Raw genomic sequence first — 27,883 nt, forward strand, 5'->3', positions numbered from 1 at the left:
ATTCATGCGAGCGTGTTTGATATATGGATCAAGTTTTAGAACCCCGTTCAAGGGGGGCGCTGTTGAGCCCCCCAGCCACGCCCGGGTACCAGCTTCAGCCCGGCCCTGATGTCCGTGGGTTCTGACCTGTGTGCAAAGTTTCAAGAGTTTTTGAGCACGTTAAGGACCCCAAAAGCCCCTGAAACCTTGATTAACAATATAAAAGCAATAGTCAAATCCCCCCCTCCCCTCACACACACACAGACACAGAGAGAGGGAGAGAAAATTCTTCAGAAAATCCACATTCAAACCAAAATATCTCTCTTCCTGTTGGTCGGAGATGGTTCATGTAAATTAGAAAGTTGTCCGTCTTGATGAGAACAATACACATACCAAGTTTTGTGATTCTAGGAAAAACTAAACCCCCATTTTTGACTAAAGGTGGCGCTACTGAGCCATTCCACCACCCCCGTTTCTGAAACTTTGCACATGTCTACTGGCTAATAAATGTGATGTGTCTGTTGAGTTTCATGCAATTTCAAGTATGTTAAGAGTCTCAAAAGCATCAAAAAAGAATATTAAAGTTTGATGCGTTGCCACGGCAACAGTATCTAAGATATCAATAATCCTTTCACAGGTTTACATCTGCCGTGTGTCTACATTGTACACATAAAGTTTGAAGCAAATCGGGTAAAAATAAGACACTGATTTCAAAGCATTTTGAAAGTGATGTACTTCCTGCTGCCTGTTGGTGGCGCTATAACTTTGACTCACAATAGTCACATCTGTGCGATCGGCCTCTTACAACGAACACACTGCTGAAGTTTCATCAAGATCAGTTAATGTATGCAGAAGTTATAACACACTTCCTGTTTCATTTTTTCGCCATAAATTTGTTTCCTCGCCACGGCCAAACCGTTCGAGATATCAAAAATCCGTCCGCAATTTAGCATCCTCAATGTCTTGACTTCATGCACACCGAGTTTGGAGGTGAATCGATGAATTCCCTAGGAGGAGTACATTAAATTCCACAGCATGCGTTTCCAAACAACGCTAAATATCCAACTTCCTGTTTGGCTGGCGTAAAACTTAGAGCACGAAAGTTGTTCGGCCGGATGAGATCTATATGTGTACAGAGTTTCATATTATTACATGCAAGCGTGTTTGATTTATGGACACGTGTTCGGATCCCGTTCCAGGGGGCGCTGTCGAGCCCCCCTGCCACGCCCGAGTACCAGCTTCAGTCCGGCCCTGATGGCCGCGGGTTCTGACGTGTGTGCAAAATTTCAAGAGTTTTCGAGCATGTTAAGAGCCCCAAAAGTGCCCGAAAGGTTGACAAAATAATAATAATAATAATAATAATAATAATAAAATATAGCTGCGAGCAGCGATTACGGGCCCAAGCCGGTGGCACCGCAACCCCGGTGCCTTTAGTTACCTAAAGGCACCGGGGTGGCGGTACCGCCGGCTTTGGCCCTCCATCGCTGCTCGGAGCTATATTTATATATATATATATATATATATATTACATACATACATACACACACATACATATATATGTATATATATATATATATATATTATTGTTCAAAAGTTTGGGGTCAGTAAGATTTTTAATGTTTTTAGGAGAAGTCTCTTCTGCTCACCAAGGCTGCATTTATTGATTAAAAATACAAACAAAAACAGTAATATTGTGAAATATTATTCCAATTTAAAACAGCTGTTTTCAATTTTAAAATATTTTACATAGTAATTCATTTCTGTGATCAAAGTTGAGTTTTCAGCATCATTACTCCAGTCTTCAGTGTCACATGACCCTTCAGAAATCATACTAATATGATGATTGATGCTCAATAAATATTCATTATTATTTTCAATGTTGAAAACAGTTGTGTACAGATTTTTTTTTTCCAAAATGCTTTGATGAATGTAAAGTTCAAAAGAACAGCATATATTTCAAATATATATATTTTTAACATTATAAATGTCTTTACTGTAACTGTTGATCAGTTTAACTCATCCTTCATAAATAAAAGTACTGATTTATTTTATTTCTTTCCCCCAAAAATAAAATTTTAATTATTACTAACCACAAACTTTTGAGCGGTAGTGTTTAACGTTACAAAAGCTTTAGATTTCAGATAAATGCTGTTCTTTTGAACTTTCTATTCATCAAAGACTGTACACAACTGTTTTCGACATTTAAAATAATAATGAATGTTTCTTGAGCATCAATCATCATATTAGAATAATTTCTGAAGGATCATGTGACAGTGACGACTGGAGTAATGATGCTGAAAACTCAGCTTTGATCACAGGAATAAATAACAGTTTAAAATATATTAAAATAGAAAGTGCGCTGTTTTAAATTGGAATCATATTTTACAATATTACTGTTTTTGTTTGTATTTTTAATCAAATAAATGCAGCCTTGGTGAGCAGAAGAAACTTCTCTGTTATGTGCGCGCCACAGACTGCACGCACGTCCGCTTAGAGTTCCGCCTTTTGCCTTCCGTCAATATTACGTTATTAGAAAAATATTTTTTTAGAGAATCGATTTTTTGACATTTGTGAATCGATTCAGAATCGTCCACGTCCACATCGCGATGCATCTAAGAATACATTTTTTCTCCCACCCCTAGATTTCATACAACAGGTTAATAAACAGTTACAATTAAGTCACTTACATTTTAGATGCAATGTTGACTGTTTTTGTTCTGTTTCAGCAGCGAAAATAGTTAAACAAAGATCACGGCAGAACCATCACGCATCACGTGTTTTCTCATAACTGAACGATTCAGCATTTTTAACGAATCGGTTGACTCAAAGATTGAATGATCAATCCATAAACATCTGTCTTAATCATGATCGACTCATTCGAACGAATCGTTTGAACGAATGAATCAATGACTCGCTTATTAAGATGGATGCCTGGCGACACCTAATGGCGGTTTAGTGTTGTTTAAAAGCATCATTCTTTCCCACATGTGTGTGATTTGTGTGTGCAACATTATCATTATTTTTCTTTCACTATTATATTAGCGATTTAAAAGCACCCACTCGTGTCACACGTCGATTAACCGATGGGAAAATATCCTCAGACACATACCTAATAAATGTATATTTAAATACAATATTGGCCTACCTGGTAAAAAGTTTTTTATACTATTTTGATGTCCTTTTGGACACAAGAGGGCAGTATAGCCCTATGTTTGCTTTTTTGTTGAACCAAATAGCACTAAATAGCCTTTTTTTAACTTTTTCATTCTTCTTGAATTGCAAAAACAGAATAAAATGGTTTTAGTTGTGATATTTGTATACTTTTATATAGAAATAAATGGTATATAATTACATTTTTAGAAGATTTTTACTTTAATCCCTCGCCATAGCAAAACCGTTTGAGATATTTATTATCCATTCACAATTTAGCATATTTAATGTAGTTTCATCATGTTGAAAAAGTTTGGTACGAATAAAATAAATAGTTTAAGAGGAGTGGCTAAAAATTCAGAGGCTGATTTTGCAAAAAAATTCACATTCAGACCAAAATATCTGACTTCCTGATGGCCAGAGCTATTGAATGTAAATTAGAAAGTTGTCCGGCTTGATGAGAACAATATACAAACTATTTTTTCTTTACTGTAGTTAAAAGTAACCCCCCCACTTTTGTCAAAAGCATGTTGAAAGTGACACACTTCCTGCTGCCAGTTGGTGGCGCTATAACTTTGACTCACAATAGCTACATCCATCTGATCGGCCTCTTACCACGAACACACTGCTGAAGTTTCATCAAGATCAGTTAATGTATGCAGAAGTTATTCCACTTCCGTGTTTCTCTTTTCTCGCCATAAATTCGATTCCTCGCCACAGCCAAACCGTTCGAGATATCAAAAATCCGTCCGCAATTTAGCATCCTCAAAGTCTTGACTACATGCACACCGAGTTTGAAGGGGACACGGTGAATTTTCTAGGAGGAGTATTTCACATTCCACAGCAAGCGTTTTCCAAACAACCCATAATAGCCGACTTCCTGTTGGGCTGGCGTAAAACTTGACGGGGGTAAAGTTGTTCGGCCCGATGAGATCTATATGTGTACCGAGTTTCATATTAATTCATGCGAGCGTGTTTGATATATGGATCAAGTTTTAGAACCCCGTTCAAGGGGGCGCTGTTGAGCCCCCCAGCCACGCCCGGGTACCAGCTTCAGCCCGGCCCTGATGGCCGTGGGTTCTGACCTGTGTGCAAAGTTTCAAGAGTTTTTGAGCATGTTAAGGACCCCAAAAGCCCCTGAAACCTTGATTTACAATATAAAAGCAATAGTCAAATCCCCCCCCTCCCCTCACACACACACAGACACAGAGAGAGGGAGAGAAAATTCTTCAGAAAATCCACATTCAAACCAAAATATCTCTCTTCCTGTTGGTCGGAGATGGTTAATGTCAATTAGAAAGTTGTCCGTCTTGATGAGAACAATACACATACCAAGTTTTGTTGCTGTTGATAAAACTAACCGCCCCATTTATGACTAAAGGTGGCGCTACTGAGCCCCTCACCACGCCCGTTTCTGAAACTTTGCACATGTCTACGGGCTAATAAATGTGATGTGTCTGTCGAGTTTCATCCAATTTCAAGCATCTTAAGAGTCTCAAAAGCATCCAAAAAGAAAATTAAAGTTTGATGCGTTGCCACGGCAACAGTATCTAAGATATCAATAATCCTTTCACAGGTCTACATCTGCCGTGTGTTTACATTATACAGATAAAGTTTGAAGCAAATCGGGTAAAAATAAGAGGGTGATTTCAAAGCATTTTGAAAGTGACACACTTCTTGCTGCCAGTAGGTGGCGCTATAATTTTGACTCACAATAGTCACATCAATGTGATCAGCCTCTGACCACGAACACACTGCTGAAGTTTTATCAAGATCCGTCAATGTATGCAGAAGTTATAATACACTTCCTGTGTCCCATTATTCGCCATAAATTCGTTTCCTCGCCACAGCCAAACCGTTCGAGATATCAAAAATCCCCTGGCAATTTTTCATCCTCAATGTCTTGACTTCATGCACACAGAGTTTGGTGCTGACCGGGTGAATTCCCTAAGAGAAGTGTTTCAAATTCCTAAGCATGCGTTTCCAAACAACCCTAAATAGTCGACTTCCTGTTGGGCTGGCGTAAAACTTAGAGCATGAAAGTTGTGCGGCCCGATGAGATCTATATGTGTACCGAGTTTCATATTATTACATGCAAGCGTGTTTGATTTATGGACCAAGTTTTCGGACCCTGTTCCAGGGGGCGCTGTCGAGCCCCCCTGCCACGCCCGGGTACCAGCTTCAGCCCGGCCCTGATGGCCGCGGGTTCTGACTCGTGTGCAAAGTTTCAAGAGTTTTTGAGCATGTTAAGGGCCCCAAAAATGCCTAAATAGTCGTAAGAAAAATAATAATAATAATCCTAACGAAAACAATAGGGCCTTCGCCCTTTCAGGGCTTGGGCCCTAATAATCCTACCGGAAACAATAGGGCCTTCGCCCTTTCAGGGCTTGGGCCCTAATAATAATAATAATAATAATAATAAACAGAGCAATTCCAAGAGGGTCCTCACACCATCGGTGCTCGGGCCCTAATTAAAGCTGCAAGCAGCGATGAAAGGGCCCTCGCACCCGTGCCATCAACACTCGGTGGCTTTAGGAAGGCAGAGCATGGTTGGGAAATGTACATTTAAGGAGGTATATATAGTAAGAGTATGTCAAAGTCAGTTACAAAATGTTTTGTATAATGGTGATAATAGCATGCTTCATGACTCAGCTAAGTGTTGCTAGCATGTTCAGTCTGTTTCTAGCATGCTTAGTACACAATAATTATGTGGTTAGTACTGCACAGTGTTAACCATGTCAGTTTCTGTTGCCAGTAGGTGGCGTTATGACTATAACTGAATATGAGCATGGATGTGTGTTCAGGACAGAACTCTTATCAAACATGTGAAGTTTGGTGCAAATTGGACATTGCCTTCTTGAGTAACAACAAAGTCATGTTTCATTGAATTAGCATTCTTTAGAACTTAGCTAAGCATTGTTAGCATGTTTTAACATGTTGCTAGAACGGCATCAACGTGTTAAACATGTCACTTCCCTTTTGCCAGTTGGTGGCGCTATTACTATAACTGAACATTCTCATGTAGATGTGTTCAGGCCATGACTCTTATCAAAAGTGTGAAGTTTGGGGCAGATTGGACATTCCATGCCTGAGTTACAGCAAATTCCTATTTAATTGCAATAATAGCATGCTTTAGCACTTGGCTAAGAGTTTGCTAGCATGTTTTAGCATGTTTCTAGTATGTTGTTAGCATGTTTAACACTTGCTGGCACTTTTTTATATGTTATTAGGAGTCCACAACAGTGTTAAACATGTCACTTCCTGTTGCCAGCAGGTGGCGCTATGACTATAACTGAATATAAGCATGGTCATGTGTTCAGGACAGAACGCTTATCAAAAGTGTGAAGTTTGGGGCAGATTGGACATTCCATGCCTGAGTTACAGCAAATTCATATTTAATTGCAGTAATATCATTCTTTAGCACTTAGCTAAGTGTTTGCTATTATGTTTTAGCATGTCTCTAGTATGTTGGTAGGATGTTTAGCACCTACTGGCATTTTTTTATATGTTATTAGGAGTCAAGAACAGTGTTAAACGTGACTTCCTGTTGCCAGCAGGTGGCGCTATGACTATAACTAAATATGAGCATGGACATGTGTTCAAGAGATAACTCTTATCAAACGTGTGACGTTTGGGGTAGATTGTACATTGCCTTCTTGAGTAACAACAAAGTCCTGTTTCATTGAATTAGCATGCTTTAGCACTTAGCTAAGTATTGCTAGCATGTTTTAATATGTTTCTAGCATGTTTAGAACTCAATGGCATTTTTAACATGTTGCTAGAACGGCATCAACGTGTTAAACATGTCACTTCCTGTTGCCAGTAGGTGGCGCTATTACTATAACTGAATTTGAGCATAGGCATGCGTTCAGGCCATGATTCTTATCAAACATGTGAAGTTTGGGGCAGATTGGACGTTCCATGCCTGAGTTACAGCAAATTCCTATTTAATTGCAGTAATAGCATGCTTTATCACTTAGCTAAGTGTTTGCTAGCATGTTTCTAGTATGTTGCTAACCTGTTTAGCACTTGCTGGCTCTTTTATATATGTTATTAGGAGACCACAACAGTGTTAAACATGTCACTTCCTGTTGACAGCAGGTGGCGCTATTACTATAACTGAATATTCTCATGTAGATGTGTTCAGGCCATGACTCTTATCAAACGTGTGAAGTTTGGGGAAGATTGGACATTCCATGCCTGTGTTACAGCAAATTCCTATTTAATTGCAGCAATAGCATGCTTTAGCACTTAGCTAAGTGTTTGCTAGCATGTTTTAGCATGTTTCTACTATGTTGTTAGCATGTTTAGCACTTGCTGGCACTTTTTTATATGTTTTTATATGTCCACAACAGTGTTTAACATGTCACTTCCTGTTGCCAGCAGGTGGCACTATGACTGTAACTGATATGAGCATGGTCATGTGTTCAGGACAGAACGTTTATTAAAAGTGTGAAGTTTGGCGCATATTGGACATTGCCTTCTTGAGTAACAACAACATCCTGTTTCATTGAATTAGCATGCTTTACCACTTAGCTAAGTATTGCTAGCATGTTTTAACATTAGCTAGCATGTTTTAACATGTTTCTAGCATGTTTAGACCTCAATGGCATTTTTAACATGTTGCTAGAATGGCATCAACGTGTTAAACATGACACTTCCTGTTGCCAGTAGGTGGCGCTATTACTATAACTGAATATTCTCATGTAGATGTGTTCAGGACAGAACGCTTATCAAAAGTGTGAAGTTTGGGGCAGATTGGACATTCCATGCCTGAGTTACAGCAAATTCCTATTTAATTGCAATAATAGCATTCTTTAGCACTTAGCTAAGAGTTTGCTAGCATGTTTTAGCATGCTTCTAGTATGTTGTTAGCATGTTTAGCACTTGCTGGCACTTTTTTATATGTTATTAGGAGTCCATAACAGTGTTAAACATGTCACTTCCTGTTGCCAGCAGGTGGCGCTATGACTATAACTGAATATGAGCATGGCCATGTGTTCAGGACAGAACGCTTATCAAAAGTGTGAAGTTTGGGGCAGATTGGACATTCCATGCCTGAGTTACAGCAACTTCCTGTTTCATGGCGAAACATCGAAATTTGTAAGGCCGCCGAGGACCCGCCCTTCGACGAAAACTCAAGATCTTCGCAATTTAACGTCGCAAAGGCCTTAAGATTACACTCACCAAATTTGAAGATGATCAGATTAAAACTGTAGGAGGAGTTCGTTAAAGTACGAGGCCTGAAAATGGCAAAAACTGCACAAAAATCTGAGAGGAAGTTCAAAATGGCTGACTTCCTGTTGTGTTTAGGGCTATGCTCCAAGAGACTTTTTTGTAGGTATTAGGTCATTACACGTATGTACCGAATTTCGTGCACGTACGTTGAACGTTGCGGGAGGCGCACTCCGTTGAACTTTTATAGGTGGCGCTATCGAGCCATTTTGCCCCGTCCAATTCTGAAACCTATATCAGATGTAAATTTTCGCCAGTTCTGACGCGTGTGCAAAGTTTCGTGAGTTTTCGCGCATGTTTAGGCCCTCAAAAATGCAATTCAATGCGGAGAAGAATAATAATAATAATAATAATAATAATAATAAACAGAGCAATTCCAAGAGGGTCCTCACACCATCGGTGCTCGGGCCCTAATAATGAACATATCACTTATTAATCATTTATGAACGCATAGTCATGTTTCGTGAATGATTAGTTAATCATTAACTAATCACTTGTAAATGACTTGTAACGGAATTTACAAAACATACATAAAATGTTAGCATATCACTAGCTAATAATTTATGAATGTTTTGTAAATGATTAGTTCATCATTAATTAACCACTTAAGAATGACTTACAACTGAACGTTATTATAAAGTGTTACCCCTCAAATAACTATAAAATGAGAAGAAAGTCATGTCTGAAAGCTGCAATCCTTTTTTTTTAATGGTTAAAATGAATAGAGAATATCTTGTGTTTTCCCGTGGGTGCTATTTTTATCATTTGTAATGAAAAGTCAGTGTCAAATCTTAAAACTGCAATTAAAAATGCTTTTTCTACTTAATGATGTCAGACTTTCAGACCTCACTGTAGTTCTTTCTAAAAACAGATTCACTTTACAAGCATTCATTATAAAAAAGAGTGTTTTTAGCAGGAGAATGTGAAAGCTTTCAGGTGGATATCATTTTCACTTGGATAATGGATAAAACATTTGTAGACTAAATTAAAGGTCAAAACTTGAGGTACAAATTCAAGTACGATTTGGGCAATTAAAGGGCCCCTATTATGGACTTTTGAAAATGACCTTTCATGTAGTGTGTAACATAGCTCTAAGTGAATAAAAACATCCTGCAAAGTTTTAAATCTGAAAGTGCACCGTATCTAAAGTTATTGTCTTTCAAAAGTAAGAGTCGACTCTGAGTCAATGAAATGAATTGTTTTTTCAAACGAGTCATAAGCCGTTTCGTTGTGACGTCAAGACGAAACATTAGCATATTGCCTGTCCACTTATTGCGCGTGCAGACACCAGGGAAAACTTGAATGCCATCAAACCGGCAGCTGATTCCTGTGGATACTGGATCGCATCATGTCGAAAAGACGCTGTGCTCTATAATGTGAAGGTACAGCCAGTTTTTTTTCACCGCCCAAGGACGAGCATGTGAAGAATCAGTGGTTAAAATTCATCTTTACCATGATATCACAGCAGTATAATCCTAAACTTTTGCTGTGTTCCCTTTATTTCACTGACGACTGCTTCTCAAATGCATGATTCGCAAACCGCTTGCTCTTGAAAGATGGCGTTCAAAATACTTAGCTTTGAGTTTTATATTGTGTCTCCTGCTAACTGGCTAACTCACGTTATCACTGTCTTACTGAAATACTTCTGCTGATCAGTTGTGGGCCACTATTACCTATAACTGTGTCTATTAATGCAGATTGTCTGTCGTTCTCACTACTTTGAGGAAAGATTGAGCATGGAGCAAGATTTCTTTTACCAACATTTATGTTACATCAGTCATTCACACTAGAGCTCGGCTAATGTACACACACTGTTATTGATACAGTTTCCACGTGTTCACCGCAATATATTACAAAAATACTCGGTAAATAAATTAGTACAAGTAAAATAATCGGTTTGTTGATGGACATGCACTTGTTAATGCTGAGGAATTACAGTTGCAACATCTCATAATGTACCTCAAACTGAGTAGTGTATCACTGAGAAACACTGAGTCCTGCTCGAGTCGTCCTTGCGATGGAGGTTCGGGTTGAATAACTAGTTCTTCCAGTGTTTCATCATCGGACTCGCGCTCGCATTGATATAGTAAAATCAACGTCATTGTTCGTTACTGTGTTTAGTTTACAGTGTAGGAAGCCTCAGGACAGCTGATGTTGTTATGGCAATGGGCGTTTTTGTTATCGATGGGCGGAGTACGCTGTAAACCAATCACAACAGACTGAGCTGTCTGGCCAATCAGAGCAGAGTAGCTCGTGCAAAGGAGGGATTTAGAGAGATTGATTCATTTGACGAGTCGTATGAGAATCACTGAAAAATGTGGTGATGTGCAAATGTATATTATGAGGAAATTAAACCGTTTTTTTACCTTTGGTGCATGTAAACCTGTTGCAGGAGACTCCAAAACAACATTAGGAAACTTTAAAATAGCATAATAGGGGCACTTTCATGCATGTGATGCATTAATTAATGTGATGATCATAGTATCAGAGAAATACTTACCACCATCTATGCTGCGGGACAGCAGATACCTCCTACTAATTGATCGTTCAAATTGAGGAGCTGGCCTGTCAATCAAAGCACTGGCCTGGCGAGTCTGGGCTTGGGTCCGCCCACTGTAGCGGAACTTCGAGCCAATCACAAGAAAACCTTTTGGGGGAGGCTCAGGAGAGACCAACCTATGAGAGAAACACCAGAAACAATGTTAGAAGAAAACATGTACCATGACAGAATGAGAGTGGATTAAACATTTCAAGTGTCTAAGCCCAAGTCAGGCCTGTCAGAGCTTTTTAATGCCGTCAATGAACAGAGCTGGAGTCAAGACCAAACACTACAAGACCAATATTACATCCCCAGATCCATACTAAGATCTGAATTAAGTTCTTAATTAAAAACTTGTTTTCAGACTTAGATCACGGCGCCAGGTAATGAGACTTTTTGTGCTCTGCAACGTCAGACCCTGTGGCTTTTTTGTCCGATTAAGCATGTTGAATCAGTCGGCGTCCGTGCTGTCTTTTGGCTTTTGGTTTGGATTGGATTTTCCCAGAGCAAAAATGTTCACAATGACATGGCCGTCTGGAATGAAGTGTTCAACATGATTTATATTCAGAATGGTAAGCAAACACCGCTTTGTTTACGGTTTTTATATCCACAGTCCTAGTTTCGGTTTCTCTTTCTGTTCAACCCCAACTTTTTTGACCCAGATGCACACGTCGCGAGGCGATAACACAGTCGGCTTTCGTCACCGCTAGTTCTTTGATGTCATTTTGGTGTGTCATGGCCTATAGGCCCATGTTTAAGCGGAGACTCCAACTCTGTCAATGAAGGTACAAAGAAACAAAACAAGACCCAACACCTGCATTCTGAAAAATTACTGTGCCCAGTGTTGTGGCAATGATTTTAGAACAGTGAGCGCCTACCTGAAAAATGTGTGGTGTTCAATGCAGACCTTCCACAAGCGCTTAGAAGCACGGTGGTTGGGAAGCTTGAAGCCAATGGTGCTCTCAAACTGCTCGTACTGGGAGTGCAGGGGAGTGTTGGCATGTGAAGGGGAGGAAGTGGGGGGTGTGAAGGGAAAGCAGAGTTGTAACGTGTTACTTGACAGGAGATTTGACGAGGTGTAAAATCTGTGTGCTGCTAAAGCTCAGATCAACCGACAGGGCACAATTCTGCATGCCTTTATTTATCCAAACAGAACGTAACCAGAATTTCTAACGAATGCTGCAGAGAAACTGCATAAGAATGAGAGTAAATATTAAAATCTAAAAGATCAAGGTCCACAGAATGGAGCCTGTTATGCTGATAAGATGCTGAACAGTGAAGCATCTTGAGCAAAGGCGTTGAGATATTGTCGAGCATTCATATTTGACCCTCGCACATGTTGTGCAGAGTCAAAGAAATACCATGCTTTTGTGATAGACAGAGTCGAGTATCCCATTGTGAGAGGAAAATCAAAGAAAACAACCCTGTAAAAGCACACAGCAGAATCCTTAAGACTTCTAATAAAGACTTATTTAGCCTTCTTTCTTTCCTCTCTCCGCATTGAATTCTCTCCTAACCTCATCTCTTCTCATTTTCTGCTTCTCTCTCTGTCTCTGTGCCCACTAGGCAAAAAAAAATGTCACAGCTCAGCCTAATGTTTTAAAACCGTCATCCTTTCCACACTCAGCAAGCTAGCAAACACTAAAGAGCAGAACCTCTAACAATATAAGTAGTGTTTGTTGAGACATAATTAAAGACATTTTTTAAATGGCGTAATTAGAAATGTGCTTAAGAAATATTTTATTTCTTTTGTGCGAAGCGGTAGAAGAACACCCACATCAGTCTTCAGAGCACTGTGTAATTTGAAAGCCTGAATAGTGATTTCAAATACTCGAAAAACGTCCCATTCTTTTCTAATAAAACCACATCATGCAGATTATCCGCCCATTTTCTCGCCCACAGCATTTCTTCACCAACAGTCTTAGTACGGCATCCTTATCTAGCTAATGCTTGAACATGCATCTACAAGCGAAATCTAACAAGAAAAACCTGGAAAATCTCAAAAGACCTTTTTCTCTACCTCTCCAGGTCGGATTTTGATGTAGAAGTTGCTTCTCTTGTAGGATATTTTGAGGATCTTGGGCCAGGCGAATCGGTTGATACGCAGTCGGTCTCTATAGATCAAGAGTCCACTGGCACACACTCCCAGCATGATGTCAATGCCTTCAGAGTCCTTTAAAACGCATAAACACAAAAAGTCTAGATGCTTAGCTTTTCAGTCACACTTCAGTTTCAGACTGTCAATGGCATACCAAGGGGTTATTGTAGGGTTTCATCCTATGAGATCTGAGCCTGTAAAATTGCAAAATTGGATCACAGGTCTGTTCTAATAGGGTCGTGGACCGCAGGGGAAAACATTGTTAAATCCCAAAAATGTAAATACAAATAACCATATAATCATGCAGAGTTGGGATGGCAAAATAAATAGGCTTATCTTCTTTCAAAAGCCATGAGAAAACACCAACAAAATCTCTTTTTGACATCAATTTCTTCTAACTTGCAAAGGGCGCGTCCAATCAAAATTCAAAGTATTTTGATGCAAATTCGTATGTCACTTGGTTATAGAACTACTACAATTGCCATTTCTGGCGCAGTGCGTGTTTCATGTGTTAGGCTGGAAAATCATTTTCTTTTCTCATTGTTCTTTTCAGACCCCCTGAACGGGAACTAGAATCACCTACGCACCAAATATACAGTTTATAATGTACCATGTACAACACGGACACTTCAGTTCAAGCAGAACCATTTCATAAATCACAGCGTCATACCTTAGCATGATGGAGATCAACGCCATACATGGAAAGTTTCTTGGCGTTCTCCAGGAAGTTGATCTCAGCCTCTGCAGGACTCATGCCCCTGGGCACAGGTCATCATTTTGAGAATTTCATAATTAAAGAAACTGTATAAAAACATATGTTACATGTTGCTGAATATTTTAGCTATTTAATTGCTTGTGCTGCTTGCTATCAGTATCTGTAATTAGAACTTTCAATTTAATTGAATCTGTTAATTTAGTGTTTATTATTTAGTGTATATTTATTATTATTTTTATTATTATTAAGTGATACAAATGTGGGCAATTATTTATGCATCCTGATCTGTAATGAAATGATTTAATAGGGAATTTGGTTACACTTTATTTTAAAATGTCTGTGTTTCAGTGTAATTATACATTTAAGGACTGAGTAATAATAATGAACTACATGTTCTTACCATAGGATTAGGTTGTGGTTTAGGTTTTTAGGGTTAGATGCGTGTAATTATTAAATTCAATTAAATTCAGTGTTACCAGGAATTTTCAAACCGTTTAAATTCGGTACTTTATATTTTGTGATCCCAGACCTATCTTGGACACCCTAACAAATTTGACTGCAAAAATGGCTTGCTGTGGTCTGGGTCAGGTTATAAAACTATATATTAATTTATTAAGATTCTAAAGTCTATTCAATGCTTTAATCGTCTACCATAATAATGTTATGTCTTTAGGTTATCTTCATTTGGGGGACTTTCTCAGCAAATACTGATAAATGTGATTAATTGGGATTATTCCAATTAATTAATCAGCATATCACGTAATTAATATGATTAAAATGAATTGACAGCCCTGGAAACGACTGCTCCCTATGCAGGCCAGCTCTTCTCACCTGTAGGTGCGGTGCAGCTCCATCACCCTCTCCTCCAGCTCACGGGTCTGATTGGGGGCGAAGCGAAACTCGCTGATGTAGTCTGTCCCGTGTTCCTCTGGGTCATAGTCTCCCAGCTCAGCCTGAACGGCGTACGAACCCAGCAGAGCGTGAGTGACGAACGAGCAGGGCAAACGACCTGACAGTATGTCCTCCCTCAGCTGCAGACACAGGTAATACCTGTCCATACAAACACACACGCAACGATCAAATCACAACCAAAGTTATTTCATCGCTTTAAATTACATTATTAGTGGCCATTTGCCTTTATATGTTTTATTTATACCATACATTAAAGATACAAGAAGAAACATATAGATAAAAGACACAAAAAAACACAACGGAGTGATATGCGTACCATGGCTGTGCATTGTGCTTGATCTAACATGTAGTACTATATTTTGTATATAACAGAAATGCTAACTATTTCAAGTAAATTAGTCTTGGAAGTCTAATACGTAATACGTATCAGGGTTATTATAGTTAACAAAAACTTTACTTTTCGTTACTTATTAATAGAATAAACATTAACTGAAATTATAACTGAAACTATATTAAACATTAATTTATTTTGTCTAGTTGTCTAGACAAAAGTTCTCATTTTCATTTAGTTTAACTTGATGTACTTAAAGAACTAAAACTAGAAATGAAAAAAAGAATAAAAACTGCATGGACACCTATGTACAAAAAAAACTAAAAACTAATATTGAAAAGGGAAAAGATACAAATAAAAATAAAAACGAATTCAAAATATTATTAGCAAATTAAAGTATATTAGTATCTCACTGATTCGTGTAAATAATTTACCATTGAAATTAAATTAATGAAATATTTTTACATTACACTGAGGACAATTTATAAATTATTCTACAGTATGATTATATTTGTAAGAATATATATCCTTATGAATATAATTATAATATAGATACATACTCAAACACATAAAATATATTGTATATATTATTTAACATTATTATTATTATTATTATTATTAACCATCCATCCATCCATTTCTTAAAACTGCTTGTCCTATGTAGGGTCACAGGGATAGTAAAAATAATAATAATTATTATTATTATATACATTTTAATTTAATTTAATTTAACATTTTCTCCCAAATTAGGTTAATGTGGGTCCATTTCCTTAAATAGTGCCGCTATCAAAACATCACAACCAGCACAGCAACACTGGCTCAACCAATGACGTGAGTTTAGGGTGGAATTATCTGTTTTGCGGACCAAAACCAGACAGTGGCAGTGTTCGGCAAACGTCTTTATTTTTGCCACAGAAATTACACATTTCAGCTTGAACATGTTTACACTCACCGTGTGATGTCTTCAATCAGCTGAGACGGATCGGGAGGATAGAATTTGACAGCAAAGGAGAAATGCCAGGGACCCACTAAAAACAATCAGACACAAACTCACATTCATCATCAGATTCGGGCAACCAAGGTTACAGAGCCAAGGTATCTTATTTTCCTACACCTACCACGGATTTGTTTCTTGATTTCTTTTGAAGGATCTAGCCAATTCTGAAAGAGAGAACAAAAATTCCTCTATCAAGCAGGTCACACTGATAAGCAAATGCCGCAGTTTCAGCACAGTCTCCTCCACGGCAGGAGCAATCACCTCATACATATTCTGTAAAATGGTCAGCGCATTAATATTCTACAGCCACAGGAGCACTAAAAGAGTAGATAAATGTCATCTCTGGCGCACCGCACTCCAGTAAGGTCACCCAAAGCCTGGTGACACACGAAAACATTTAATGCCAGCTCATCTCGGTCCAGAGGAGATGAAAATAACTGCCTTATTCACATCTCACAGTATCACTAATCAAATCAATAAATGACCACTGATATATGTAAAATATAAAAGCGAGAGAGAAATTGTCTCAGAAACTACTTAAAGATTTTTCCACTAAAAGCCTGGTTATTTTTATCTGCCCACCCGGCCCGCGAATGTCTTCATACTGTAACATAAATCTTCTACATTACATATGAAAAATGCCCAATTTCTGTTCCTGCCTTTACAAGTTTCTCTGACAAACCTTGCACTCTCCATAGGTCTCGCTTCCCATGCTTGATACATGTGGCTTTCAAACTCAGATCATTCAAACTGCAGTGTGATCATATTTGTTGGCCTGGGAACAATCCCTGCTGATCACAGCAGCAGGCACAAGAGTCTCAACTGGGAAAAAGAGCTAAGTGGAACTAGACTGGGATAGCCGTGGGAGTGCAGGCAGGGTCATTATGGCTAAACTAAGACTGGGGAGTTCCTCAAGAACATTTCAGTCAATCAAATCCTGCCCCTAACAGTCTCAGTCACAAGGACTCTCAGAGCCCCCTAATAACCACATTACCTCAGCCCATGTATGTGCACGACAAAGCCTGTAATGCTCTATTTTTAAATAAAGAGGTCATGGTAGTGGGAATATAAAATATATGGATGCTCTTGTTAGAACGAGATCTTGCATATTGGTCAACATACCCTGTTGTCTAGTTACAAATGAGGAAAAGCATAAGATTGCTTTGGATGTTTGCATTTGAATACAAGTTAACAATCAAGTTAATCACGTAAACAATCAATAAATGAATCTATAGCATTACTAGGACTGTTTAAATTAGGAATAACAAAAAAGTGTCATCAGAATGTGCTCTGTTAAGTTACAGCAATTATATAAGAGAAATTCTGTCATGTCAACTCGTGTTTGGCATTCATTGTAATTTATATGACAATGTTGATTTATTTGGTCTTGGGAGAATAGATCTGCTATACGCTGCTGCTGCAAAGCAAGTACAGGACTTGCAACTGCCAATACATACACGACACGCTGCTGTGAGCAAGATATGCTGCTGCTGCTTTACGATATAACGTATATGAATTACCCGTGGCAGATCTATACAGGTGGAGCTGGGGAAGATGGAGGGTTTCTGAAAACAAGCTGCAACTTCTACAGCAAATGCTGAACAAGCATTTGAAGGTTGAACAGCGAGCTCATTGGCTACTGATACAGCAGGAACCAATCAGCTGTGCCCTACAGAGAATGATGTGATTGCAAGCAGATTGAGTTAAGAACCGATCAGCCAGCGCCATCTAGAGTTTCACGACAGAATTTTGTATTAGTACAATGGGAGGATGTAACTCTGACCTTTTGGCTCTCCGTGTCACTGAAGGATAGACCGAAGTAGTCCTTCTCCAAGAGGTTGAGATGTTCACATACCGCATCCAGTAGCACTTGTCCTTTGCAGAGCTTCTTTACACAGAGATGAAGAAGAACAGAGAAAGAGCACAAGAGAAAAGGGATTGATTTAGTGTTTGTCGTAGAAAATACCCCGTTCCGATTTTAATCAAAGTCGGGAGCATTGCTAGTCTCTTTACTGGGGGAAAGTAACCTTTCCTTGAGTAAATGATGGTACCTGGATTTCTGGATGGTACCTGGATTCTAAAGCAGATTAGAGCTGGGCGATAATATAGTTTACATTTTGTGAGGATACAAGCAATCAAGCAGTTGAGATTTGCAATATCTAGAATATATTGCTTTATGTCAGGTATGCATGTACGCAGAATGTTGAATATACTTATTTATACCATTGTATGTCTGAATACTCAATTCTGATTGGCTTGAAGGAGTGTGTTCAATTAATTAGTTCCAATCAGTTTAATCGCTGTTATATTAAAGGTACACTATGTAACTTTTGCACTCTAGTGGTTAATAAACTAAATTGCATGCATCTCTCACACACACACACCAATAGCAAACTTTGCTATGTTTCACCCGTTTCACTTGAAATAGTTCAAACAGTACAGCCATTGTGCGTCTCCGAGCAACACGGTTTCAGTTTCGCGACTGAATGAATCCCCTAATCATTCTAATGAATGACCCAACGACTCACTCAGTCACTACTGCAGCCATTTTGAACGAATCGTTTGACTGAATGATTCAATGGCTAACTCGGTAAGACAATGATTTGCTGCCACCTACTGGTGGTTTTAGTATCATTTAATTATAGCTGAGGGACTGAGGGACGAAGATTGAATGCTGTTTTTGTTTTCGGTCGTGATTATAACATATAGTGTAGGCCCAGATTCAGCCCACATCTGGTACGCATTGAATCCACTTGCACCAGATGTGGCCCGGATCTGGGCCGACACTATGTTGCTGTCTGGGATAGTTCTGGTTAAAGAGATTAAATGCATTTATAAATAGACCAATAAGAGCAAAATATGAGATAACATTATAAATATAAGAGAGATAAAGTAATTGCAGTCGCATTGCATACAATGTTTTTGCCAGTTTTTTTTTTTTTTTTTCTTGAGAAAGGTAGGGTATCCTGCTGTTTCATTGAAAAGGGCCTTCGAATTGCAAAGGCCGCCTCTGACACACACTCTCTCTCTCTCGTGATAATTCTTTCAAATAAATGTTGTAATTCATTCAGATAAATCTTTACTACTTTTCTTTGTGTCTGATTTAAAGCGTGTAGAATGTGACCATGATATAAGCGTGATAATCCACAGCTAAGTTTGCATAACTCAATTTGAATGCACTCCCTTACACATCTAACTTAAAGGGATACTTCAGGATTTAGCATTAAGCTTTGTATTAGTAGAAAACCTGTATTATTTTAGAATTACCGTGCTTTCCACCCTTATATCCCCCTGAGACGAGAGATTTATGTATTTTTGGTCTGAAAAAAATCCTACGATGACGCAAAAATCGTCATTTTGTGTCATCTGAGGATTTTTTGGCCAGAGGCTAAAGACTACAGTCAGTAGTAGGGCCTGTCCCGCATGTTTTCAACCCGCCCATAGAGGGTGGGATCTCACTCACAGAATGTACACATAGTGTCAGCCATCTTTTATTGGAAGCTAAGCAAGCAGGCTCTTGTTCTGTGGAGAAAGCTGAGTAGTAGGGGTTACCATCCTCTTTTTCCCGGACATGTCCGGCCGTCGAGATCGTCCAAAATGTCCGGGATTCGGCTTTTGCTTTCTGCAGTCGCCATTCATTGTTTACATGCACACCTTTTGTTTCAATCTAACTGAATTCATTCCGATTGGTGAATCTGAATGTAGTGTTTACATGAACACTAAACAAGTGATCGGTTGATGTGCGTTTTAACATTGCTAAGAAAATTCCCGCTCCTCCGTGAGAGATACGAGACCGGTGCGTCTCACAGGTGTCGCTCATCAGTAATCAAGCCACCGGCCTCACGTCATTCTCCCACGGCCCTCAGCCTCGTCCTGCTCGCCACAGTAAACATAATGAATGGCGACTGTTGAACGCAAAAGCCGAATACCGGACATTTTGTGCGATCTCGAAATCCCGGGCAGACTCGTCACGGAGACTCACTAGTAGCCTAGCCTTTTTGTTTAACTGCGCTCTCTTACCGGTAGGCGTGGCTTGGGAGTGGCCTCCTAGGGCAGCGAAGCAAGTGCATTCTGGGAATTGTTGTCTTTCATCCACATGAGCCAAAAATACATTTTCTGGCTTTTCTCAGTCTAGAAAGCTCCAAATTCAAAAATAATTTCACATTTCTTCTACATAAATGACCCATTTTAAATACACATTCATCTTTCCAGAGGTGAAGTATCCCTTTAACATAACTAGCTGGGCAATTATATGTGTTAATATAAATATAATCAGATTATAGTCAAGAAGATAAGATTTCTCTTCAGTCGTAGCTAAGCATCTGTGTGGCTATCTGACCACACCCAGTTATTCTGCACAAAAGAGTGGCATATGCAACTCGCTTGAGACACCAGCTCTGGCTTTGCCTTTCTAAAGAAACACTAAGCACTCGCCGCCCAGGGAGCCCGTTTACCCGCGGCGACAGAGATACAGCGCAGCTGTTTCCATGGCAACAGAAGTAGTGAGGTTTTATGTGTGTGAGTCTGTGCATGTGTGTGTGTCGCTTCCCTGGCCTCTCATGGCTGAAGCACAAGGTTTTTTTTAAGAGGGAGAGAGAAAGAGAGAGTGGGTGTGCTGTGCTACCATACAAAGGCTTCTTAAGTTAGCTAGGGAGCCCCTCAATTGCAACAGAACATTATTTTGGTATGTAAAGGCAATTTCACCGTTTTTACTCCAACATAAATTCACATGAAAGACTCAATTTGAATGGATCCCTGGGTGCAGAACTGTACTCGGAGTTCTGACTAACATCGGTATACTGTATTTGTTGCCATTGGTGATTTCAGGCGGTATTGTACTTTCACAGTTTGCTTCCATCAGCAAAGCTCGTAATGAGATGTGCTCTACTGTTTGTATCTACAGTATAGTGCAAAGAATTTTATTATTGATGATGTGACAGAAAGAATAAATGAAATGTACATTAACATGCTTTGGTACTTTAGATCTATTAGACTCTTGAGAGTGTACTTCTCTCTGTGATCAACTCAAGAATAAGCCATTGTTTCAGTGGGGTCATCAGATATTTAAAGAGACAGTTTATCCATCCTCACTCAAATCATTCCTTCATCTGTGGAACAGAAAACAAGATATCTAGCTATATTCTCAGGCTGCTTTCTTCCATACAATGAAAGTAAACAGGTTATTATTATTGTAGTTAATAAACTTCCCAATACAACTGTCACAGCAATATATTAATATCTTAAAGTCCTCCTGTAGTCAATAATTTTATCCCCTAAAACTCATCTTTGATCACCAAAATGAAATATTTAAACGTTTCATGAATATGCTAATTAGCCCCACCTCCACTCGCTCACACAAGCTATGAGATTCACTCGGTCAACTTACTGAGGTAAACTCTGCACAATGGTATGGCTCTTTACACATAGCGGTAATTAATATGATTAGCCTTTTGCTTGACTATGTTATCAAACAGCTAATAATGCTGCTAATGTTACACAAACTATGTTCCCATTCATTTACTCACCCTCATGTGGTTCCAAACCTGTATGACTTACTTTCTTCTGTGGAACATGACAAATATTTTGACTTCTTTTGTATGAAAAAAACAAACAAAAAACTATTTATATATACACACACACACATATATATATATTATGTTCCAGAGGAGAAAGAAAGTCATACAGGTTCAGACCGATGGGTTTGTGTGTGTGTGTGTGTGTGTGTGTGTGTGTGTGTGTGTGTGTGTGTGTGTGTGACAGCACTAACAAATAAACAATTTATAAAGAAGTAGGACAAATGGCCTACAAACAATAGAAAAATAAAAGATTTTATTTGATGAAAACATGATATTGGCTTAAAATTTTTAAACAGTTGTAAAATTGTTTTTAGGCTTAATTTGTGTTGATATGGTTTATTAAGCAATTTATCCATCCAGATCAGTGAGTGGTAACTAATCTAAATCTAAACTAAACTAAAACCATAAAAAAACATTTTAGTTACTTAAAATAAAATAAATGTTAACTAAAATAAAATATATTTAAAAAATTCACTTATTTTATTTCAGCTAGATGTCAGGGCAACATTTCTCATTTTCTCAGCTTGATGTACTAAAATAACTAAAACTAAAACTGAAATAAAAATTTATAAATATATAAATTATTATTCTGGTTGAAACTCTCTTCACATCCTGATAGCAATCAATAATAGAAGTGGTCTGCATATAAAAGAAATTACACATCGTAATCGTAATTACAAGATAGCAAACCGTGACATTCTACCCGGAGCTGTTCACGTCCTCAGACTCGGATTTATGCATTTCTACACTCACCTAAAGGATTATTAGGAACACCATACTAATACTGTGTTTGACCCCCTTTCGCCTTCAGAACTGCCTTAATTCTACGTGGCATTGATTCAACAAGGTGCTGAAAGCATTCTTTAGAAATGTTGGCCCATATTGATAGGATAGCATCTTGCAGTTGATGGAGATTTGAGGGATGCACATCCAGGGCACGAAGCTCCCGTTCCACCACATCCCAAAGATGCTCTATTGGGTTGAGATCTGGTGACTGTGGGGGCCATTTTAGTACAGTGAACTCATTGTCATGTTCAAGAAACCAATTTGAAATGATTCGAACTTTGTGACGGTGCATTATCCTGCTGGAAGTAGCCATCAGAGGATGGGTACATGGTGGTCATAAAGGGATGGACATGGTCAGAAACAATGCTCAGGTAGGCCGTGGCATTTAAACGATGCCCAATTGGCACTAAGGGGCCTAAAGTGTGCCAAGAAAACATCCCCCACACCATTACCACCAGCCTGCACAGTGGTAACAAGGCATGATGGATCCATGTTCTCATTCTGTTTACGCCAAATTCTGACTCTACCATCTGAATGTCTCAACAGAAATCGAGACTCATCAGACCAGGCAACATTTTTCCAGTCTTCAACTGTCCAATTTTGGTGAGCTCGTGCAAATTGTAGCCTCTTTTTCCTATTTGTAGTGGAGATGAGTGGTACCCGGTAGGGTCTTCTGCTGTTGTAGCCCATCCGCCTCAAGGTTGTGCGTGTTGTGGCTTCACAAATGCTTTGCTGCATACCTCGGTTGTTACGAGTGGTTATTTCAGTCAAAGTTGCTCTTCTATCAGCTTGAATCAGTCGGCCCATTCTCCTCTGACCTCTAGCATCAACAAGGCATTTTCGCCCACAGGACTGCCGCATACTGGATGTTTTTCCCTTTTCACACCATTCTTTGTAAACCCTAGAAATGGTTGTGCGTGAAAATCCCAGTAACTGAGCAGATTGTGAAATACTGGCACCGTCTGGCACCAACAACCATGCCACGCTCAAAATTGCTTAAATCACCTTTCTTTCCCATTCTGACATTCAGTTTGGAGTTCAGGAGATTGTCTTGACCAGGACCACACCCCTAAATGCATTGAAGCAACTGCCATGTGATTGGTTGATTAGATAATTGCATTAATGAGAAATTGAACAGGTGTTCCTAATAATCCTTTAGGTGAGTGTATATCAACATTATCAACTCTGAAATGAATCTGCAGCATTCAAGTGGTACAAGAAAGAGCTCTGTAAGTTGTTCACATTCATTATTATTGTAATGTTATGTGCTGTCGCTCGTCTCGTGAACCTTTGCAGACTCTACTGTGTGAGTTCATATGTTTTGAAGGAGGCGTGGCTTTGGAGACGCTCTAAAGGGATGGTGGGATTTCATGCTTTTAAAGTTAGCTTGCTATTGCTAGCCACTCGAAATTGCCTACCCTACCATTAAATAATATTTAAAGTGGAAAATATAACACAAAAACATAATTCAAACTATTAATAAAACTGTAATAGTATCTCAATGATACTAAATAGACAGTGGCATACATGTAATGATTCACAAAGCATGGCCATAAACACGCCTGTGAGCGTTTGAAAGTAGCTAACTTGTGAATCAACATCCTTTTTTATTTTCTTATATGGAAAGGAATTTGGATATTGTATTCTTTTGTGCTCTATGGAAGAAAGAAAGTCAGGCAGGTCTGGAAAAAGCTGAGGGTGAGTAAATGAAGACAAATTTTTTAAATCAGGGTGAACTTTAGCCAAGGGTGACAAATACACAAGCCTGGTATACCCTCCTCTGAAAGGCTGAAGTATTATTTACTCCATGGGACCACCAACATGACACAATTATAGATTTCCCATCCTCCTCCCCTTCAGTGAAGCGTACAAGACTGGAAGTATAGGCAGCCTTTGACCTTTAGATTGGACAGTCTGTCTCTCTTGCAGTAGTGTTGCAGCATCAGTAATGGCACACGGATGGGACACACTACCAGAGAGAGCTACGGATAAGACCCCAGAGAAGAGACATGTCTGAATACACCCTGGAAATCCATCAGCCAGCAGACCCCTGGGGCACACAGGCAGACATGGCACTGATCTCAGAGCAGTATGTGGCACTCCCTGGAGAGCTTTTTACCTATCAATGAACACCCTCCGCCCCCATCAGCCCACACTAGCATTCATTTCTCATGTGCTGAAACTCCCCAGAGCACTGCAGCGGGGGAACATGAAGCTGCAGTGCCGGGCTGTGAAATTCAGATGAAGGCATTGAAATGTGAGGTACAGGGATCATCATCGTGATTTTTTTATTTTTTATTGTAATATCTATACATGTTCCTATTGTCAATACAGCTGGTGGTTGGTATGGGTCAAATAGTGTAGCTTCAGTAAAGTTATTTATTTATGTGTATAAAATACAAGAAAAATGTGCAATATACTTCTTTGAAGGAGATATAAAATTAAACTGGATTTAATTTTTCACTCCAAATAATTTGTTTTATTAAATTAAAACTTATATTGCAGTGATTCTAATTTGCTTTTGTTTTGCGGTTAAGGTTTCAAAAGACTAACACATGCTCACTTGAGTATGAAAGTGCTAAAATTTAGTATTTTCATAGGACCTCTAATTTAAAGGTGCCCTTGCATGGATTATTTTATTATTTTAGAATGTTTCCTGGGGTGCCCTTATAATGTTAGTATGTTTTTTAGATCAAAATTTGTTATAATTTAGAAATAAAAGGCATTTTTCCTAGCCTGATTTTAGCCTCTGATTTGAACGCTCTGTTTGAAGGGGCGTGTCTGCTGTTAGACTTCAGTGTAAACGCCCACTGCTGTGATTGGCTGCTGTGAGACTTCAGTCTAAATGCCCACTGCTGTGATTGGCTGCTGTGAGACTTCAGTGTAAGCCTGTTGATCACGTGAATGAAGATCTTATCATTGCAACGCAGTTTCTGCACTCTCACTAATGATTTCACTAATGCAAACATGATGTACGTACAGTAAGAGCTTCGTTGTGCAGTGTAATAGCGTCATTGATTTCATAACGAGTTTTGGCAAGTGTCCAGATAAACTCGCGCTGTGTGATTGACAGCTTGGGCGACTGGAAAGGGATTGTTCTTTGATCGCTATCTGTATATTAATCACAGTTTAAGTAAGATTATTTTCATCCTACTAAGAGAAACGACGTGAAGTTGATCGTTTAGTCACCGGCTTGATTTACTGATCCATAAACAGTATTGAACGACTTTGAGAAAAAGATTATCTGTCTGAACTTGAACAATTACACATCAGACATTCACATAACCCACTGGTTCTTCAGAGGCTCGGATGAAGGAACTAAAAAAATACCTTTGTGTTCATTTGTACATCCAAACACTGAGCAACTGCCATGCTTCGCTCGTTTGCAAGCCATGATGTCTCTCGAAGAAAAATTATTCGGACAATGATTTGGCTGCGCAGTTCCGCCTGGCATTGAACATGGGCTGGCATATGCAAATTTTTGGAGGCGTACATATTAATGATCCCGACTGTTGCGTCACAGTTGGTGTTATGTGGAGATTCGGCTATTTTTCAGGGGTGTTTTTCAAAAACGAGATTTAAATAAGAAGGAGAAAACAATGGTGTTTGAGACTCACTGTATGTCATGTCCATGTACTGAACTCTTGTTATTTAACTATGCCAAGATAAATTCAATTTCAAATTCTAGGGCACCTTTAAAGGTAGGGTAGACAATTACGGAGTAGCTAGGAATAGCAAGCTAGCTTTGAAAACATTAGATCTCACCATTTCCAAAGCCACGCCTCTTTCAAAACACATGAACGCACACAGCAGGATCTACAAAGTGTCATGCGTTAAACTACCAAATGTCTCAAAGCGCATAACATTGTCACGATCTGGCTCAGCTTGGCTTCAACAGGAACACGATGACGATGAATAAGAATAAACAGGCTTTAATAGCAGAATGCATGCATAACCAAACTTAGCTAGTGCTTTAACGAGAAACGACAGGAAACAGAGAACAACGAGGAACTAAATACACAGAGCTAACGAACATGATGAATGACAGCTGGTGAGATGGGTGTCCATGGTAATTGATGATGGCGGGAAACTCAGACATGGGAAAACAGGAGCTAAAGAATACAAACTAAAAGTCCATGAAAACAAAACTAAAAGAACATGACTGTTACAAACATAACATAATAAAAATGAATTTAAACAACTTACAGAGCTCTTTCTTGTACCACCTGACTGCTGCAGATTCATTTCAGAGTTGATGATGTTGACACAGAAACGCATAATTCCCAGTCTGATGACGTGAACTATCAGGATGTGAAGAGTTTCAACCAGTATAATAAAAGGTGTTTATAAAAAATATTGCCTACCCTAACTTTAAGACTCAGTAGCAAAAATGCAGATGGAGTTAGGAAATTTGACTCATTTCATTGAATCAGTTCTTTCAAACTTTTTCAGTAAATCATTTTAAAACACTGATTGAAAAATATGTTTGCGTCACTATGGAAGCAATTTTACATGTTTTAAAATGTTTTTGTAAAATAAATATCTACATATTGTTATTTTAATGCAAATGTTTTAACAAGAAACGATAATCATAATCTGCTTTCTACTAATTCAACATTTAATAACAAATAGTTTAATCTTTCATCTTATTTAATCTTTAGTATTCAGTAATAGTTTCTTGTTAAAACAGTTGTGCTGCGTAATATTTTTTGTGGAAACCATGATACTTTTTTCAGGACTTTTTGATAAATAGGACAGCATGCATTTATTTGAAATAGAAATCTTTTGTAACATGAATGTCTTCACTTTCACATTTGATCAATTTAATGCATCCTTGCTGAATAAAAGTATAATTTCTTTCAAAAAATACATATAAACTAAAACATTTTGAAAATCACAACTAATCTAGCTGGTTAAGCAGTCGGCAGAGGTGTGGTTGACCTGACAAAGGAATTGAGCACTACAGCACAACAGTGTGTGAAATAGCTGTGAGCCCTAGAGGTCTAGCACCGTGTTTCTTCAGAGCAACACATATTAGTTTTAGCACACTCAAGTAACTGCTGTACCTCCACCCCGGTCTCATAGGCAGATCCATCTAGCAGAGTGACTTTCACAGGCACTGTCTTTGGTCTTTTGGAGGATTTCTGCGGGGATCTGGACATCCTACTTGGCGTTTTCTCCGAAGAATCATCCGTGTCTCTGTGCTCATCCGACATCTTTGAATCGTGATCCTGAATAAAAGTGATCAAAGTGTGTAGTTTAAAAAGTCGAAGCAAATTTTAAAACAAAGTTAAAACAAATCTGCTTTCCGGTCTAGAAACGAAAAAAGTTTGCATGTTTTATGAAAGAATCTCAAACGATAGAAAGTTGCATGGCATTGTCAAACGTATTATAAGGCATGATATTTTAATAAACTAAACATCTTAAGCTTACCATATAACCTCCGTCTGCTGTATTCTTTGTGGTTGAACTTCTCTCTGACATAGCAATCACTTGCAGTCCTAAGTAATAAAAAAAAAAAGATTAGGACAAACTCATTAAACAGATTAAACTTTCCACTCACTC

The 27,883-nt window shown here is 38.7% G+C and overlaps 1 protein-coding gene across 13 annotated transcripts in view; it reads right to left on the reverse strand.

Annotated features, from left to right (window-relative positions):
- LOC311302418 (band 4.1-like protein 1) overlaps nt 1-27,883 on the reverse strand; it is a 79,865-nt gene that overhangs the window by 27,471 nt on the left and 24,511 nt on the right. For 8 of the 13 annotated variants that reach the window (XM_084428288.1, XM_084428285.1, XM_084428290.1 and 5 more), the window contains exons 2-11: nt 27,752-27,819; nt 27,385-27,549; nt 17,740-17,844; nt 16,078-16,120; nt 15,912-15,987; nt 14,548-14,766; nt 13,672-13,759; nt 12,912-13,076; nt 11,782-11,879; nt 10,865-11,040 (exon numbers count right to left, since the gene is read on the reverse strand). In XM_084428288.1, coding sequence (XP_084284414.1) covers nt 10,865-11,040; nt 11,782-11,879; nt 12,912-13,076; nt 13,672-13,759; nt 14,548-14,766; nt 15,912-15,987; nt 16,078-16,120; nt 17,740-17,844; nt 27,385-27,549; nt 27,752-27,802 — 1,186 coding nt within the window. In that variant the 5' untranslated portion in view covers nt 27,803-27,819. The remainder of the gene's footprint in view (nt 1-10,864; nt 11,041-11,781; nt 11,880-12,911; nt 13,077-13,671; nt 13,760-14,547; nt 14,767-15,911; nt 15,988-16,077; nt 16,121-17,739; nt 17,845-27,384; nt 27,550-27,751; nt 27,820-27,883) is intronic. The other 5 variants (XM_084428284.1, XM_084428292.1, XM_084428287.1 and 2 more) reach the window with 2 other exon arrangements.

This window comes from Rutilus rutilus, assembly GCF_951802725.1.
Source record: "Rutilus rutilus genome assembly, chromosome: 13".
NCBI classification, from domain to species: Eukaryota; Metazoa; Chordata; class Actinopteri; order Cypriniformes; family Leuciscidae; genus Rutilus; species Rutilus rutilus.